The sequence below is a fragment of the Pithys albifrons genome, chromosome 1, assembly GCF_047495875.1.
Source record: "Pithys albifrons albifrons isolate INPA30051 chromosome 1, PitAlb_v1, whole genome shotgun sequence".
In the NCBI taxonomy this organism is placed as follows: domain Eukaryota; kingdom Metazoa; phylum Chordata; class Aves; order Passeriformes; family Thamnophilidae; genus Pithys; species Pithys albifrons.
Window position 1 is genome coordinate 79,196,837 of NC_092458.1, and position 18,730 is coordinate 79,215,566.

General features: G+C 37.4%; 1 protein-coding gene across 3 annotated transcripts in view; it reads left to right on the top strand.

The window, feature by feature from the left end:
• Window positions 1-18,730, top strand: part of GRM5 (glutamate metabotropic receptor 5) — a 264,345-nt gene that overhangs the window by 232,124 nt on the left and 13,491 nt on the right. For 2 of the 3 annotated variants that reach the window (XM_071556024.1, XM_071556030.1), the window contains 2 exons: window positions 2,780-3,719; window positions 17,508-17,606. In XM_071556024.1, the coding sequence (XP_071412125.1) occupies window positions 2,780-3,719; window positions 17,508-17,606 (1,039 nt within the window). The remainder of the gene's footprint in view (window positions 1-2,779; window positions 3,720-17,507; window positions 17,607-18,730) is intronic. The other variant, XM_071556041.1, reaches the window with a different exon arrangement.

Genomic DNA, 18,730 nt, shown 5'->3' on the forward strand with positions numbered 1-18,730 from the left:
ATATCCATTCAAACAAGACCCTGTGAACTCCCTAGGAAAGTGGACTAGCACAGATGAAGGAATCCAGTACCTGATAGAATTAGCAATTATAGAAGTCATCTACCATAATCTAGACAAAGGTGAGGTCTCCAAAGAACCAGAGGACCTCCTGCACACATGGACCATGTGGAGGAAGGTGAGTCAAGATTCCTCAGCATCATATTTTAAAAACTTAGCAGCAAAGTTTTGCCTGGATATGGATGCACCAGCTGTGGAGATAGTTGTCATTTTGGCTCCAAAAGTTTGAATAAAATCGCTGTACCTCCTCTACCCTACAGGTCAGCACCTTAGATGTCAGGGGCACCCCAAGAAGTCAGTCCCTGCCTGCACTGGTCAGAGAGAAAGAGACCTCCAGGTGCATGTCACATGGTCCACTCTCATTCCTCCTGCATGACTAAGGGGAGGACATGAGGAAGTGGAATGGTAAACCCACTTTTAAGCTGGAAGCCTCTGTACATAAACTGACAGGGAACACACCCGTGGAGAAGGGGTCACCCACAAAGACTGTCAGTTTAGTTGCTGTAAAGACACAAGAAGACAGTCAGCAATCTCCCAGATGAAGAAGAACTGAAATCACCTCCCTTGATCCTGGTGACATGACTACTGCACTTGCACTGTGAGGTTCAGAGAGTGAATACTCTGACCATAAACAGGAATAGAGGGTCCCCATCTTCAGCCAGGAGGAAGCAAGAGATTACTAAGCATATAGGACTGCGTGGATTCGATATCCTGACATATCAGAAGTGTAAGGCCTTGGTAGGCACTGGTGTGGTATACTCTAGTACCATAGGCCACAGAACCAAGCTGGATTGCTGGCGTGTCAGGGGCATGTCACAAACTGTGTTGGAAACTGAGGTGAGATTAGTGGGAGGGGACAAGTGGGAAAAGCACCCCATTGTGTTTGCCCAGGAACATCTTGTATCCTTGGCATAGACTGCCACAGGAGAGGGTACTTCTAGGACACAAATGGGTACCAATGGGTTTTTGAAGTAGCCACTGTGAACACAGAGGTCAAGCAGCTATTACCCTGCCTTGCCTCCCAGAAGATCACTTCACTGTGGGACTGTTGTGAGTTGAAGAACAGCAGGTGACAATTGCCACTGGGACAGTGCACTGGCAGCAATATCACACAAACCAAGACTCCCTGGCTCCAATCCATGAGCTGATTCATCATCTGGGGTGCCAAGGAGTAATTAGAAAGACTCAGTCACCTTTTAACAGACCTCTATGGCCCGTGCACAAGTCTGATAGAGGGTGGAGGTGAACAGTAGACTATCACAGGCTGAGCAAAGCAACATCTCCACTGAATGCTGCTGTACCAGACATATTAGAGCTCCAATATGAAGTCAGAGGGAGCCAAGTGGTGTGCTACAGGTGACATTGACAATGTAGTTTTTTCAGCTCCTCTGACAGCAGATTACAGGCCACAGTTTGCTTTACTGTGGACAGGTGTTCAATGCACTTGGAATTGTCTGCCCCAGGGTTGGAAATACAGCCCTACCTTTTGTCATGGACTAACCTTGTAAAAGCTAAGGTTGACCACAAGGGTTTTGGAGCCAGGGTTGTAGAGGGTCAGAAGTCCATTACACCCTGACTGAAAAAGTGATGCTATCAGCAAATGAGGGGCTTTGAGCTGTTCCAAAAGTTGCTGGTACAGAAATGTGTCTACTTTTGGCACTGTGATTGCCCAGACTACAGTGAATGTTCAAAGGAAACATCTCTTCTACATGTCAGGCAGGCAACCAGCACTACATAGAATACGTGGGTAGCATTGATCACACTATGAATTCAACCAGGGAAACCTAACTGCTCAGGAATCCTGGAAGACAACATGGACTGGGCAGAAAGCAGAGATACCACACCTATCCAGGCTCTACAGTGCAAAAAGAAAGGAGGGATGGATAAGAGATGCCAGCAGCAAGTTTTCTGCCAGCTTTTACTCCTGTCTATTGATCTGCACACTGTAGAATGAAAAGCTTTTCTGATTTCCTATGACCTGGGTGCATAGAATGACTTAATAAAGCTTATACAAAAACCTGAAAAATGTGTCCTTAGATGCATTGCTAATTCATCTTTTTCTCTAATTCTTTATATTCAATTTGATTTCCTGATTTATATGAAGTTTTAATATCTCAAAAATGTCAAAAGGATGAATGACAGATAAAGGAGTGAGAGGAGTGTGCCATCCTAAATTGCCTATTAGTTGCAACTCTTGTTCTGGAAAATTTTTGAGAGAAAAAGGTAGCATATTTGAGAAAGAAACACTCTTTTACTTTTGACAGTTAGAATCTGCAAGATTCTTCTCCACAATAATCAAACAAATACCATTATCCTTCATAGTGTACAATATAATTATTAGGATTGACATCTGGTCCTTTAAGTGCATATAGCATGAAGACTACTGTGAAGTACTTTGTATTGAGGACAAGCAACTCGATACTGAAATCTGTTCATAAATTACTATATTTCATAGAATTTAAAAGGTAAATTCCACTGTGAGAAGTGACATGTCAATCAGCTTGGTCATCATGTTATATTCCAGATAAAATGTATTTCTGAGATAAAGTGTCACTGAAATTTACTTATTATGCCATTATAATAACATAATCTGAGCCTACGCTCATTATAATGGCAGCTTCCTGAAACAAAATAAAAGAGAAATATCAGGAAAATCTCTAACTATCATTTAAGAATCTCACTCCTACATACTTCAGTTTACCTTCTTTTTCTTTTTCTGTAGGTTGCGACCTCATTCCAGTGCAGTATCTCAGATGGGGTGATCCTGAACCGATTGCAGCAGTTGTTTTTGCATGTCTGGGTCTGCTGGCCACCTTGTTTGTTACAGTGATATTCATAATGTACCGTGATACTCCAGTGGTCAAATCATCCAGCCGAGAACTTTGCTACATCATTCTAGCCGGCATCTGCTTGGGTTACTTGTGCACTTTCTGTCTCATTGCAAAACCTCAACAGATTTACTGTTACCTTCAACGAATTGGCATTGGCCTCTCACCAGCTATGAGTTATTCTGCTCTAGTAACTAAAACCAACCGCATTGCAAGAATCCTGGCTGGAAGCAAGAAGAAAATTTGTACAAAGAAACCCAGGTTCATGAGTGCCTGCGCCCAACTGGTTATTGCATTTATCTTGATATGTATACAATTAGGCATAATTGTTGCCCTCTTTATAATGGAACCACCAGATATAATGCATGATTACCCAAGCATCAGAGAGGTCTACCTGATTTGTAACACCACCAACCTGGGCGTTGTAACTCCCCTTGGATATAACGGATTATTAATTTTGAGCTGCACCTTTTATGCATTTAAGACAAGAAATGTCCCAGCTAACTTCAATGAAGCAAAATACATTGCCTTCACAATGTATACCACCTGCATCATTTGGCTGGCTTTTGTGCCAATATATTTTGGAAGCAACTACAAGATAATCACCATGTGCTTCTCAGTGAGTCTGAGTGCCACAGTGGCCCTCGGCTGTATGTTTGTGCCCAAGGTCTACATCATCCTCGCTAAACCAGAAAGAAACGTGCGCAGTGCATTCACCACATCAACAGTAGTCCGCATGCATGTAGGGGATGGAAAATCATCTTCAGCTGCAAGCCGCTCCAGCAGCCTGGTGAACCTGTGGAAAAGAAGGGGATCATCTGGTGAAACCCTTAGGTAAAGCTTTCTAATGTGGGGGTGTGGGGAGACAGTTATGATATACTGAGAGTTACTAATACTGGAAAGACAAAGGGAAATATATTAATTTCCTTTGTCTCTGCACTGGGAGAGAAGTGAGTCGTCTCTCCCACATTGTAACTTTTGGGTTTGATTTAGTCAAAACTGCTGTGCAAAAATAGGGGACAAAGCAATGGGCAAACAGTTACGAAGGTGTCAGTACCAGCTGTGACAACTGCACACTAATCAGGGAGAGAAACAAGATCTTAGGAGGAAAAAAACAAGAGAGCAAGAAATATAACTCATTGCCTTGTCCTGAAAGCACTCATTTACAATCTCTTTCCTTAAATGAACTTCATAGTGTCTGTATTTTGCCTCTAGTCACAGCAGTAAAACAACAGGGTTGCTGCTAGTGATACATAATAAAGGTGGAGCAACAAACATGAGTGTCATTGTGAGCAGGCACTCTCAGGCATCTGAGGTTTTGTTTCATATGACTCTTCTGTTATACCTTTTATCTCCTATTCCCTTGATTTTCCTTTCTTGTATTATCTCTTCCTGATTTCTTTCTTTTTGTCTTCACCTATCTTCTCTTCCTTAACTTTCTTGATACCTTTTCCTGTATATATCCTTCTAAGTCTAACAAATTCAGCTGCTCACAGGCTCTGTCTACCCTTCCTGTCATTGAACAGATGCTCCCTTGTGAGACATTTCTTTGTTTCTTCCTAAGGCATTATTTGAATTCAGTGATCATGAAGATAACTTGTATATTCAGTGTGTAAAAATTACTGTAAGTGAACACTAAAGAGAAAGGAGAGCTCTGTAGTGGAAACACTGTCCTGCTTCACAGACTGTGTTGGTGTGCACCCTGACCAGTGGTTTGTTTTCCTTTTTTGATCCCTTTCACTTTTGATATGAGTGCTGTGGGGATAATTTGGGTTATTTAAATTCCGATGTAAACAAAAAATTCTATCTATATGAAAATGCAAAGAAACCATTTTTTCATTCCCCAGTTATGTATGTCTAGCCTGGAAGTGACAAGTAGCTAGATTTTCCTCCTTATTGAAACACATATGGATTTTAGGATTGATATTATGACTATTTCCAGACATGCCATTGTTCACAACTGGAGCTGGTATGGAAAAAGGACAATTTGTACTTCCATTTTGGTATGAACCACAATTTAGATTTGAGGGAAGACTTTTTTATTAATACCTGCAGGACATATTATGACAAAGTGATCTTTTTTTTTCTGTCACATTATTAGCAATGCTTCTCTTTCGGAGACTTTCAATTGGTACAAAAATGGCCAGCCTATTACAAGATATTTTATACCTATGATCAGTTAATAATGGTTTTTTTCCAGTTCCTTTCCAGGTGCAGAGTAGGATGATATATAAAAATGGTAAACCCTCTATCGGCTTAAGTGACGGTTACCTGAAATATCCTTTTCTACACCCTCTGTCTGTATGCATGAATGACCTGAGGTGTTTGAATTAGAAGTCCTTTAACAACTTCTGGACCAGCTAAAAGAGGCACTCTTTATAATATGCCATCAATAGAAGGCATTCTTCCTCTTTGAGATCATTATGATTTTCCCTCATTTTTGCCGCAGAACTCATTTGCCATCTTACAACTTTTTTAGCCAAAAAGATGAAGTTGTAGATGACAGGAAGATCTTGGGCATGGGAAGGATTTATTTGTCATCTCTTCAGGCCTGGTTTGGAAAGATACTGCCCTAAAATCTTTGTTTTGTTCAGAAAAGTATGGAGCTCACCCTGTTTTAAATATTCTAAAAGACATGATGCATTTTCTTCTTTTTGAGGACTCTGCTTCCATTTCTTTATATCCCTCAATGTGTATAAATACCAGCAGTAGAGAGATATTAACAGAACGTAATAGATCATCATCAACAAAGATTTCTTTTTCAATAGCAGTGTTTTGGGAATGTCTTCAATCCACAAAAGCATTAAGAGTGCCCAATATGCATGTGTAGGAATGAAAATGGCAGCACAAAGCTGACATATTGATGTATTTACCTAGATACGAGGAACTAGAACATTGCATTCAAAACTTGGAGAAAAAACTTATGTCATCAGCAGTGTTCATCAACATGTAAAAGTGCAACAATGAAGATCCTCCTAATATATTTGTCTGAATCCTCAGCTGATTAAACTGTGATGGTCCCAGCGAGTTTAGTGGTGCTTGGTCAGTGTGTGCCTGAAGGGTCTAGAAATCAAAGAGCAAATGGACTCCATCCATCTTGGGAAATTTTCTCTAATCAATGCTGATATGATTACATGAAAGACAGTCCTAAAAGGTATTGAGTAAATTTAAAATGCTGCTTAGGACTTCACCTAGATCTAATACCATCTCCAAGAAAGAACAGAAAACCACTGTCAGTTTCAATTGTATTTAATGTAGAAAATGAGCAGACAGAGTTCCACAATTTTACTTAATATTCAAACATTTATTTTAAAAAATCTTGTTGCACAAAGCAATATTTTACAAGGTGTTATTCAGTACAATGCTCAAAAGCTTGTTTTGGATAGTTATTCAAGTAAACACAAGTATTCAGAATCAAAGGAACTACGCACTAGAGCTACATGACGTTATTTAAATAGCTCAGAGGGGTTTTATTTAAAAGAGTGAATCACTGTTGAATTTTAAAGAAACATGCTATTTGAGTTACCAGTGCATAAAGGGGCCCCTATCATTAGCATTTTGCTTCTTGACAATAATTTATAGCACAGTGTAGTATTGCATCAAATCATTGTCAAACAGATAATGCCAACGCGACATTCAGAGCTTTCACATCAGCTGCAAAATGACAGATAACAAGACTGCTTTTGCCTAAACAAAGCAATGCATCTGTTAGAGCCCTAAATGACTTTTTGCATGGGGTGTTCTTCAATTAAGAAAACTCAAGCAAGCTGCTGTTATGTATGGGAATGAATCTTCTCATACTGAAATATGTGGAAGGAAGGAATAAAACTATTCATTACCCAGTGAAATGAAAACCATTTCATGTAGGCTTTTGTGATTTAGCAGTACTCACTCAAAGATATTCATTTAAAAGTAGGGCTAACAAACCTGACATTATCAGAAGCAACTTTACAAAGGAGAATGCTAAACACTACACAGCTGGAGTCAAATCTTACAACCTGTGTAGAAAAGCATTCTGACCTTCTAATTTCAGTTATGTGTCCAGTTAATTTCACAGGGACTAGAAAGGCCATAAATAAGCTAAGTCTTACCTTGAGGTGCCAGGAATTAATATCACATATGCTACACAGCTCTTTTGCAAGAGTCCAAAATACAGGGCTAATTTGTCCTCTCCTAATTCTCAAATAACTCTCTATCCTGGGGAGAATAAAGACTGTATATTTTTTCTATAAGATATGGTAGCTTGGTATTTGTTGTCAGGAGTGCACACTAGAAGGTCTCAGTCATGCTACCTCCACTGGGGGAATTTCAAAAGTTTCTTTTAGCTTTCTAGTATCTTTGCCCTGCATTTCACATAGCAATTTAACCACCGTAGGTGTTTTATGTCTTCTGTAATGTGTCTTTAAGTGTCACACATTCACCATTTTTCAAGCTTACAAATACTGACCCTTTAAACACACTCATTTCCCTACAACTACCTGCAGAAAAGCAAGATTTCTTTCATTTAAAGCAAGTAATAAACTGTTCTAAGGGACCAGCAAAGTGTTAAAACCAGATGCTATTCGAATCTTTAAAATCCTACCAATATTTTTCTCTTTGCCCTTAAAATTTCTTTCAAATTTTCACAGTGCAGACAGTGCTTCTTCTCTCCGATTTTCCCACTGTTGGCTATAGGTGGCCCAGTGATTCCTGCCCTCAGCTTCTTCTTTTGGAGATCCTCAAACCACCTTCAAGGTTTCTTGCTTGTTTCAGCAGCAAATTCTGCAGTTTCATCCTGTAATATATTATGGGAAAATCAAGAGGAACCTGGCATCCTTCTACAGATCAAGCTGTGACACGGAGCTGTTCAAGCAGTGAGGTGTGAGCCTCTGAAATAAGAGTGAGGTCAGAAAACACTATTGTGATCCCAAATTTAAGCTCTCTGCTTGAAGATTGGAGGCTTTGTTATATTTGCAGTGACAGTGAAAGGCAGAAGAAAGCAGATAAAGTGATTTTTATTGCCAGTTGGTCATTTTTCCTGTGATGATGTAGGGCACACTTAGGTTTCTTCTACTACATTTTTAAAAGACAAAAGCTGCTAGATGCCCAGTACAAGCCAAAAGTACACTCCTGAAACAAAACAAGGCAGATTATCAACTCCTAAATTAGTCTGGATTGCAAAAAGTAACTAAGACATTCAGTACATTCTGTCTGTAACTCAGGCAGGTAGCTATGATCATGCAAAAGGAAAGAATGGCCAGAAAAGTTAGATAATGTTAGGCTTATTCAAAATACATTGTATGTTTGCGGTATTGTGCATAATTCCTCCATACAACTATGAACAGCACAATACTGGAGCACAGAAAAAATACGCACATAAATTTCTGCTCCTTATCATAGGCACTTCTCTTGCAAATCTCATTGAGGTTAAAGCTTAATAGCCTGGTGTGGCAGTAACACCACCTGTATTTACTATGTGTTGCAGTATTTCCTAAATAACTAAACATAAGCTGTGGCTGTCACACTCAATTAATTACTCCCTTGGTTTTTAATGTCTTATCTAGTCCTTTTAAGCAGTTTGTCTAGCACCATGTGATTGCAAACCTGAGCACTGCACTGTATACATCTGCAGAAATGATAGTACTGACAGCTTTTGTTCAGGACTAACATCCCTCATTCTAGTGAGCCAACACTCACCCTTAGGAGAACCACTGAATTTCTGTTATATAAATCACCACTATTTTGTTTTATCCTGTGCAACTTAGATAAAGAAACTCACACGTCCACCTAAGAATCAGGTTTCTCCTTCTCAAGTGCTCCACTGGTACATCATTAAAATCAGTCAGGTGTCCAGGCTCACATGCTGTTAATTGCCATTCCATGACTCCTATGAGGAAAACAAGATAATCAAAGTAGATTTTTTTCCACTGGATTGGATTCAACCTTGGACCACCAGTGTCTATAATTAGTGTATAATTAAACATCAGACAGTCCCAAACTCTGCCATAATAAAGTATTTTGGAAACAGGTGTCTATGATCACACTGCAGGCTCTGTTTCTGTAAGGAACAGCTTGTTTCCCCCCTTAGATGTTCTCTCTCTTCTTCCCTCGTATGACTGACTATATCTATATTGTTACAATTGAAACCAGAACTCTTTTGTTCTACGTACTAAGAAAATATTCTTGGATCAACCTAGAAGCTTCCATTTGTGGTTTAAAAATATTCCAGTCTAAGTCTTACATCATGAGATGATGAGCTTTTTCAGAAGTCTGAATTAAAACTTCTCAAAAAGTCCACTCTTTTCCCCTCAGGAGTCTTTTAAAACATTATTTTTAATGTTGAATATGACTGAAATGCATATAAATTACTGAAAAAATGAGTGAATCAAAAATTTGGGGTTAGAATTTGAGTAATCTTAAATGTAACAACTTCTTCAAGGTTTCACTACTGATATGTTACATTATTAAGAAAATCCTGGGAAGACACTGACTGTACAGACAAATTTTCTCATCAGAATAAACTTCTGCCACTGTTATACACACCATGTCAAGGTTCCCTAAGATGCAGCCCATGTAACTTCCATTGCCCAGATATGAAATTTTCACTGGTTGACACACCCATGAAAAAACAGACAGATTTAAAGTCATGGCTGTGAAGCTGCAATCAAATATTTTTAGAATATGTGAGTGCATTATCAGCATGAGTATTTCAAATGTAAATAGGAGAGATTCAAATTCCATATGCTTCAGCAAAGTAAGTTGCCTGAGAGATGAAACAAGGCTGCCATTTGACATGGAAGTTTCAGTCCAGTAAAGAAGATGGAGTACAAGAAAAACCAGGGGAGTTTTGTGGAATATTGAAGCTAGTTTACATTCTTTGTGTGTACTCCTGTTGAGAAGGATACCAATCATGAGTTTCTGCCACAGCATATTCTACTGGGACACATTTCTTACAGTGCAAGTGTCAATTTTGTCTTCATTTATATGCAGCTTGAACAATTTCTCTAACACATTCTGAATGATGATAAAACAACACTACATTTCACTTCCAAACTAATATGTAAAACATTTTACTTACCAGACTTTTTTAGGTCATGGGTTATAGGTTCACACTCACAATTTTCATAACCAAAGGGCTGAGATACTCTTGGTGATCTGATTGGTCGTACGGTACACTAAGACTAACACTCCATCAGGTCCAGTGCCTGGCAAAACAAGGGAAAACACATTTTTCCTAAACTGTAGAATAACAGTCACAGATTCCATAAAAATAATTGGTTCGGTAGTTTCTGCAGGTAGTTGAACTGATTTACTTATAGAAACAATACTCAGCTTAAGAGTGGTGTATAACCTCTTGTATGGAGTTACATCAGCAGCTTGTCAGTTATGACAGCATGGCTTGCATTCCTACTGGAACATGGTGGAGCTATGCTGGCTTGTATAAAATGAACACTGACTGGAAAAGAGTTATTTTCTAGACTTGTGGAAAGTCAAATAATTTTTAGTGTCATTCAATGGCAGAGGAGAGGTTCCAGCCTACCTGTTTTATACTCCACAGGTACCCCATCTGTCAGGCTATTATAATAGCTTTACACTAAAAGACATTCGAAATTCCAGTTTTATCTCACTGGGAAAAAAATAAAGGTGGAGAATGTTATTTTTGAAATCCTAAAGTTTTATAGAATCAAGAAATTATTTAGTAGTAATTGTTAGTATTTTTAACCAGCTCTAGTGTGTACAGAGAACTAATCGGAAGATTATCAAAGAATTTGAAGAACCAATGCTTAAGAACTTACATTCTAGAAATGACTGGCATCATCTTCAAACCATAGCAGTGATCAGCTTTCAGTCATTGCTCACTTCAATGCAATAAATCCCTGTGGAGCCTGAAAAGTGAAACAGCTGTCCAAAACAATCACATATTACTGTAAAGGAAAAGATGTCACTGAAAAATCATCATGTACCAAAAATTAAGTTAATTTCTGCAGATGCTGTTTAATGGAACCATTGACTACAAATTGCACAGACCTGCTTAGATGGTTCTATATTATGAAACATTAGCAAAAAAGTGAGCAATAAGTTTCTTATTTGACAATGTCATTGGAGCAGATAATTTATATGAGGTGAAAGTTTGGATCAATGAGTATTGATGTTATTTAAAAAAAGAAAACCTAGGCATAGCAAGGTATTATTTGTTTGCTTCATAGCCTTGCTGAAAATAATTTTGATGCATGCAGGATAAAAAAAATGACTCTTTAGAGAAAGTCATTATCCTTTTGATGGATTAGTCTGGATTTATTAATGAATCAGTTCCCAAAAGGATCATCTGGAGATATTTTAATCCAATAAGATAGAAAGATTTAGATTGAGAGATCACTGAATGGTTTAATTCCTTCAGTTTTACCTAGATAATTCAGTCTTGGTATCTTTTTGGACAAACTTGACACTGTGATTAATTAAACTTCAAATACTGTGAAATGACTGAAGAATATTTTATGAAACTCAATGAAAGGTATTACTGTAAGATTTTGATAAATTGCTGCTAAAATATTCCATCTCTATAATGAATTTATATTCTCAAATGCCCTGATGAAAATTATTTTTAATTTGTGTGCAGTACTAGTGTTGTTGTTTTGAATTTTTCCCTCAAATTTAATTAAAATATTGATTGATTGATTGATTGATTGATTGATTGATGAACTGGTTGATATAAAATGTTTGGCTGCATTAACTGAGCACATGTACTCGAGCCTAATATTTGGATTAATTTGTATTATTAACACGTCACCATCATTTTGAACTAAATGTCAAACTGTGCAAATTAAATGACATTGTGAACAGTTTCCTCTCTTCTCTTACCCACATATGGTCTAGATTGCAAAATGTAGTCTTGCTAGTGTACTGCAAAAAAAGAAAAGGAAGGAACAGTGAAGATTGGACCCAACAGTTTTATATTTATTATTTAAGGGCAGTGTCTATCCATTTCACATTTTTTTTCATCTTCAAGCCTCTGTCCCAAAATTCTGATGACAAAAAAATGCTACCATATACTATATCAATATTGTCCTTGTCACACATGCTGGAGAGTACCCAGACAAGGCATGAAGATGGTCTCAGCCCATTAGCATGTGATGTAGGTCCTGCTTACCAGGTTTTTCTATCAAAGGAACTTCTGGTTTGTTCCCAAGTAAATTTTGATGAGAAGTAGAATTGTAAATAATTTGATTCATTGTAATTAATTTTAAAAAGAGAAGATTAGGACATGCACCCTCCTTCCAAGGTCCACCATGACATGAGCCAGTCTGCCACTAAGGAAACACCTGTATGAATTATAATGAATGGTATTGGTACTTGTATCCTGCATATTCACGTGGACTGCTAGAAGAGCTGGAATTTGATCTGACTGACAGCTGAGTTTGGTTACAAATATTTTTTCATAACTGACTGAAATTTAAGGCACATATCTGTTAAAAATACATAAACACAAGGCTCTTTTAATTTGCTGTAGTTTTGATTATAGCATTATATACTGAACTTATTTATAGAAAATCTGCAAAACAATCCATACAATGGCTTGTCCAACATTTCAGAAAAACCCTTTCTGGGACAAAGGAAATAAAGAGACTGGGAATATTTTGTCATCAGTCTAATCTTCCCTTGAGCCAGTATAATGAATTGTATATTATTCTGTCAGAAATGGCATTTTAATTCACCAGTGCAATTATATATGATTCCTTAATTAGAATAAACTTTTAAAAAAGTAAAATATTATGTTGCACTTGAAATAAAAAATAAATTGTGAGTTTGGCTTTAGAACAATTTGCTTGCTGTAATTGTGCTATTAAGCAAGCAATGCTTATATGCTGATTTTTTTAAGGAAAAAAATGCACTCTTAATGATATAAAATTTATTTTAGCCATTATACAAATGGGAAAATGTAGCACAACAAACTGAGAACCTTTAAAAATTATTCAGTGCAATGTGATACAATGTCAAGATAGTATGACCAGTCTCACAGAACTGATTTTGAAGAAATAGTATGTTTGTAGTTCAAAGCAGCCAGCACAGTAACAACACTAAATATTTGCCATATTTCATTTTTTAGCATTTATGCAGAAGTCTTTTTGCATATATTGTCTTACCTAAAGTAAAGGCTCTTACAAAATGAATGTTCTTCATCATTTCTTAATATCAATACCAAGGAATATTGCAGATGAAAAAAATACCAGTTGTATATGAGATCTGACAATTAAAATATGTAACTGGGTCTGGAAAGGTGGATGGCTTTGTAACATTGAGCCATCTGTTCATGTTCCAGGAAAAAGCACATGAAAAAGACCTGTAAAATATGATGGAAAGCAAAAAGACACTATTTCCTCAATACACTGTAAATCTTTCTGAATCTCCTTTCCTCTATTGATTTAACCTTTCAGGTATTTAAAAAAGCCTTGTTTCAAGTTTATTCTAAAATAGCCAAAATGCAAAGTTTGGGGTTGAAATGATAAATATTATCCACTTTGATTACTGTTAACTTGAGGGGGAAAATTGTTATTTGGGAAGAGTTTTGGACATCTAATTCCATTTTCAATATTGCAGACCAAAATGTGGAATCTCATTAATTAAAAAGAATCTTAGGAACTAGCCACTGCATTGCTAGCTTAAACACACAATACACAACTAACCATTGCCCTACAATGAGGTAGGGCTGTACAACCTCTCTTCTCTCATGTTTCTGTGGAAAGATAACTTTTTCCACCCTTGCAAGGTACTGTTTCATCAGGACATTATGCCTGTGTTGATTAGAGCTGCTTTGCTCCTCTGGGGTTAACGGTGCCAAACACATATTTGGTGCTCAGTGATTAATAACATTCCTGCATGGCAGCATGAGATTGCATTTGAAATAAGGATTGATGACAGCTTTCCATTTCTAACACAAATTACCTTTGTTGTGCATTGCATTTTTAAAAAACAAGGATACTCTGCTCTGTCTTTAGTTAGCTAAACTTTTTACTGCAAAAGGAGAAAAAAATTCTAAGAGTAAAAACCAGTTCCTAATTGCTGGGAATTTTTTTTTTCAGAGGACAGATTGTCTGAAACAACTACTTTTTGCTATTGCAAGCTCTAGTCCTTTGTGAAGCCTCTCAGCTTGTGCAGTGTGGACGTTTTAACAGAATCTGTGCACAACCAACCACATGCTAACCATGGACTACTTTTCCAGGATTGAAGAATGTCTTTGACCAAACTATTCACAAATGTAGGCTATGGTACAACTTCTAGGTCTGGCCTGCCAGCATCCTCCAGATAGGGGATGTACAACCATACGGAATTCACTGCTGATCAAGGGGGCCAAGATCCTCTGCATGGAAACCAGGAAAGAGCAGAGGTAGGAGGGGCCTTGAGTACAGCTGGATATCACCCTAACATGAAGTCACAACCACCTGGAATTCAACACCTGGATATAATGTGAAGGCACAGTCTAATTAGACCTTTATCTAAAGACTATCATCTCTTGTCAGTACAAGGACAAAAAAGAAAAACAAAACAAAAACCCCTAGGGATCTACACCTACACACACATAAAAGCTGGTTTCTACAGCATTTTAGTGAACTGTTATTGATCTCATTCAGGATGATGATTTCCATATTCCTCCTTTGTTTCCCATCGCATCCATGAATTTTGGTGTACAGGAGAAATTTTGTTGGAAGCTGAAGGCAAAGAAAAGGTCTAGAAGGCCTGCAAAACTGAGCAGTTATGCTGGTATTTCCTGGCCTGTATCATACATACATCGAGTTCACTAAAAGCCAAGGCAGTACAGACATAGTTTCTTGGCCCAGGAATAAGTTTCATTCTCTCTACTGATCCCTTCTGAAGAGTGCAGAGCACTGCTGTGTAAGACAGAGTGATGTGGCAAAGTACTTGGCAAACAGACAAGTTTCCAATGACTGAATTACTGGGAAATACTTCCCAAATTTCCTGTCACTGATCAACACTTACAAAACATATTAGCATTTATCACTAAATATTTTACTTAAGACAATTTTCTCCTGTGCAAAAAAAATTACGCAGCTCACAATGTCCCACCAAAAGACCCCAAAAACCCTTTAAAATGACCCAAATTATTTTAAATCCTTCACCAGAATTTAATAGCTGCCTTTCTGTTCTGAATCAAAGTCTTCTTTCTCTTTGCTGACCAATATATAGTCCTGGAATTGACAGTGAAAAAATAAATCTGTTCTTGTAAATATGGCTCACACTGTAGTGTTTTACACCTCCTCCTTATACCAGCCAAAATACCCAATTAATTTTCACAGTAGTATTTTTTATGTCAATTGCAATGAAATATCTGAGGGCTTTTCCTCTCAATAGACTGGATCTTTTAAAGCAATCCTTAATTTTAACAACCTGGAAGGAGACATTTTTCTAATGCAAGACATTCTGAGGCAAAATCATTTCCTTTGTCTGCTCTGAAAGCTGAAAACTCTTTTTACACAGAACCTTTGGAGTATCTTTCCAGAATGGTCACCCAAAGAATTTTGCAGCTTTCTTTCAACAGTTAGATGCACTTTCAACACTAGGAGGATTGATTAGAGTTTGGGCACTATTTTCATAATTACATGGATATTTAGCACTGAATGAATCACAGTAGCAGTTACTCTGGTTCAAGACTTTGAAGTGTTATGTGACAACATACTATTTCTGATGCTGTCATTTGCTCTTGGGGGGATGGAAAAACTTGAGACATTCATAGTAGTCTCTCTGCAGACATTCAAGATGGTGAAATTTATATTAATGTGAAACAAACATTTTCAAGTGTTTCTTTATCTGGGTCACATCCCTCCTAAATAGAGGTTCTTCAGGACGGACTTGCCAAGGACTCTTACCTCTTATTTCCTTTTGTTGGCTACATTTTAGAATTCAACTTATTGTGAGCATTTAGAGTCTCCAGATTCTTTCTCGTAGTTTTGACTTTTTCTCCTTCTGCCTTGCTTGGAAAAAATCTCTTTTGGTTATTTGGTTCAAACATAATTGTGTTTCCTTTCTGCTCTTCCTAAACTCTACTTTCTTTGATGTCTAACACCTTCCTTCCAACTTTATTTCCTTTTCTTTATGTGAAGTTTCTATGCATTCTTTTCTCTTTCTCTCTGGCTACCCCAACTTAATTTGCATGATCCAGCTCGACTTCCTTTGTATTTTTCAGTGAATTTATCTACTGTATAAACCCATCCACTCTTTCCTCTGCTCTAGGAATGGACCTCCATTTAATTTGTATGTGTCCTTTATGAGCTTCATCTCTATCTGGGAGCACTACATATACAACACTCTGGATTGCCTTAAAACCTTAGTAGTCAGTCTGCAAAATTCCTGTTGTTCCTCCTCTCAGTAAGGCTATAAATTGTAATTTAAAGGACTTTGCACTGAACACACCTCATTTTACAGTCTCTGGTTCACTAAGCTTCTTCATCACTTATTTATCTCACTGCATCTCAGGTACTACTACAACTGCATCCAATGTCTCACTTTCTGTGTACTCAGATTATTTCTCTTTTATAGGGTAGTTCTATTCAAGGTACGTTTGCTATCTAGATCAGGTTAATGAAAGAGAAACAAATAAGCAATTTATTTAGTAATGTTAGCAGTGTTAAATACACAAGCTTCCCCACAGAACTGTGTTAAATGCCCACAAAGCAGCACATAGAATCTGGAAATTAGATATCTTTGAGAAGACACCTGTAGGTATTTTGCCCAAATTTTCTTAAAGCACTTAAATAGGTATTTCAACAACTAGTACAAGAATTTGCATTATTAGGGTGAAGTTCACTACTGGGAAGAGAGCCAATATAAGGCCTCTTCAATGCTCATATCTCAATTAAATGGTCAGTGAGTAAACAATGCCCAGGTCTTATCCTGGTATCCTACACAGGGATTAATTAGATCCTCAAGTAATAAACTGTTTATCCAAGTGAATTTATCATCCAAGTGTGAGCTGTGGTATTTTAAATATGTATAGTGCTGCACTGAGCTCTTGGATTGGGGTTGATTTCACTTGACTTTATGTCTACATCTCAGCATGTCTTCTAATCTCCATTTGTTGCTAATGGAGAGATGGAGGCCATTTCCCAACATGAACTGTGAGCCCACACAAATTTTACCTAAGCAATCAGCACACTGGTGTTTGTTTAAAAAGTGGAACAAGTCAAGTGTTCCAAAGATGTAGGATCAGGGAAAAAACATTAGGTTAGGACTGAAAACATGTCCACCAGCTGATTTCTCTTTGATCCTAAAGTGTTATTTCACTTAAACTGTTCAGCCATGCATTTCAGTCTAACTCCAAAAAATATTCAAGACAAAATGTTAGCATGTTATTTATTCCGTAGAATTTTTTGTCTTCTCATATATATATATATATATGTATATATATATGAAGAAATTGGTGAGCACCTGTCCTGTATAACCCTGTTTGCTTTAACACCGGTCTGGGGTTTTATGCAGCTATTCTGCCACTCCCACAGCTGCTTTACACTATTCCCCACTACTGCCACAGTAACATTCATGTGCATGGCCCTTTGCACAGCAGCTGTCACAGAAAGCTGAGCACACAATCACTTCTCTCTGTTTGCTCCTGTTGTTGTCGTGATTTATTAGGTACAAAGGCAGGAGACTGGCCCCCCCGCACAAGTCGGAAATAGAGTGTTTCACCCCAAAAGGGAGTATGGGGAATGGTGGGAGAGCTACAATGACCAGGTAAGCAAACAGCAAGTGGCCTTAGGGCAGTGTGATATGTCTGTGAACAGGAGGAGCAGCCCTGGACAATGCCAGGCCACATCCTCTGTCTGTAAATCCTGTGCATCCAATAAAGTATGTCTAGAAAAGAAAAACTAAAAAGAAAACATGTTGCCACTGCTGATTTCTATGTTCCATCTGACCACCAAAAAAAACCCGCACCGTGTTCATTCAAGTGATCTGAACCACATGTCTTGTGTGATGTTGTTGTAATATAGTGCTTTGGGGGAGGAGAAATCTCACATCTGACTCATTAAGCCAGTCAGGCAGTTGAAGAGAAACCGCTTTGAAACTTGGAATAAGGGTAGTACTTCTACATATTAGGGATTACACTAAGTCTAATTGAAAGAACTTTTTAAAAGGGCAGAGAAAAACTGATTGATGAAAACATTTTCAGTATGAAAATGTTGGTTACTCTCAATCAAAATATCTTGTGAGAAAGTGTTGAGTTTTACAGTGATTTTAAGGAAAGGTTTCACACTCATTTTAAATAAAGTTTAGAATAACTTTTTCATAACTTTCTCCATTTAATTGAACTTATATACTTAATTTCAGGGGTTTTGACCATTATATATTGCATGACATTAAACACCAATGTTACAAATTAATGAATATCAAATACTGCATTTTCGCAATGTTACTAGGATTAACAGTTTCAATATGGCCATTTTGATGTTTTTCTATTGAAATTCTTCAAACTATTTAATTCTGTGAAATACTTGGATATTTCAACTATTCATCTCATTTTGAGTCCAGTGAGATTTCCAAAAGTTGAATGCTGTCATAGGATAGAAAATTCATTTCTCCAGACATCTCTATTCATAAATGAATAAGTCGCATATGTCACAGACAGTTATAAACCTTTCATTAAGCAATACTCTTAATAAGCATTGCACCCTGTTACATTCTACTACACACTAGAACCATTTTATAATTTATTAAAAGAACTACTTGTTCCTTATTGAACTCTGTAAGCTATTTTAAAACATGACCTAGAACACAGTATGACCAAATTATACCTTTACTTTTCCAAAGGGTTACATCACAGGCGAATTTTATCATTGCAGGAGGGTATTCAGTGAAAC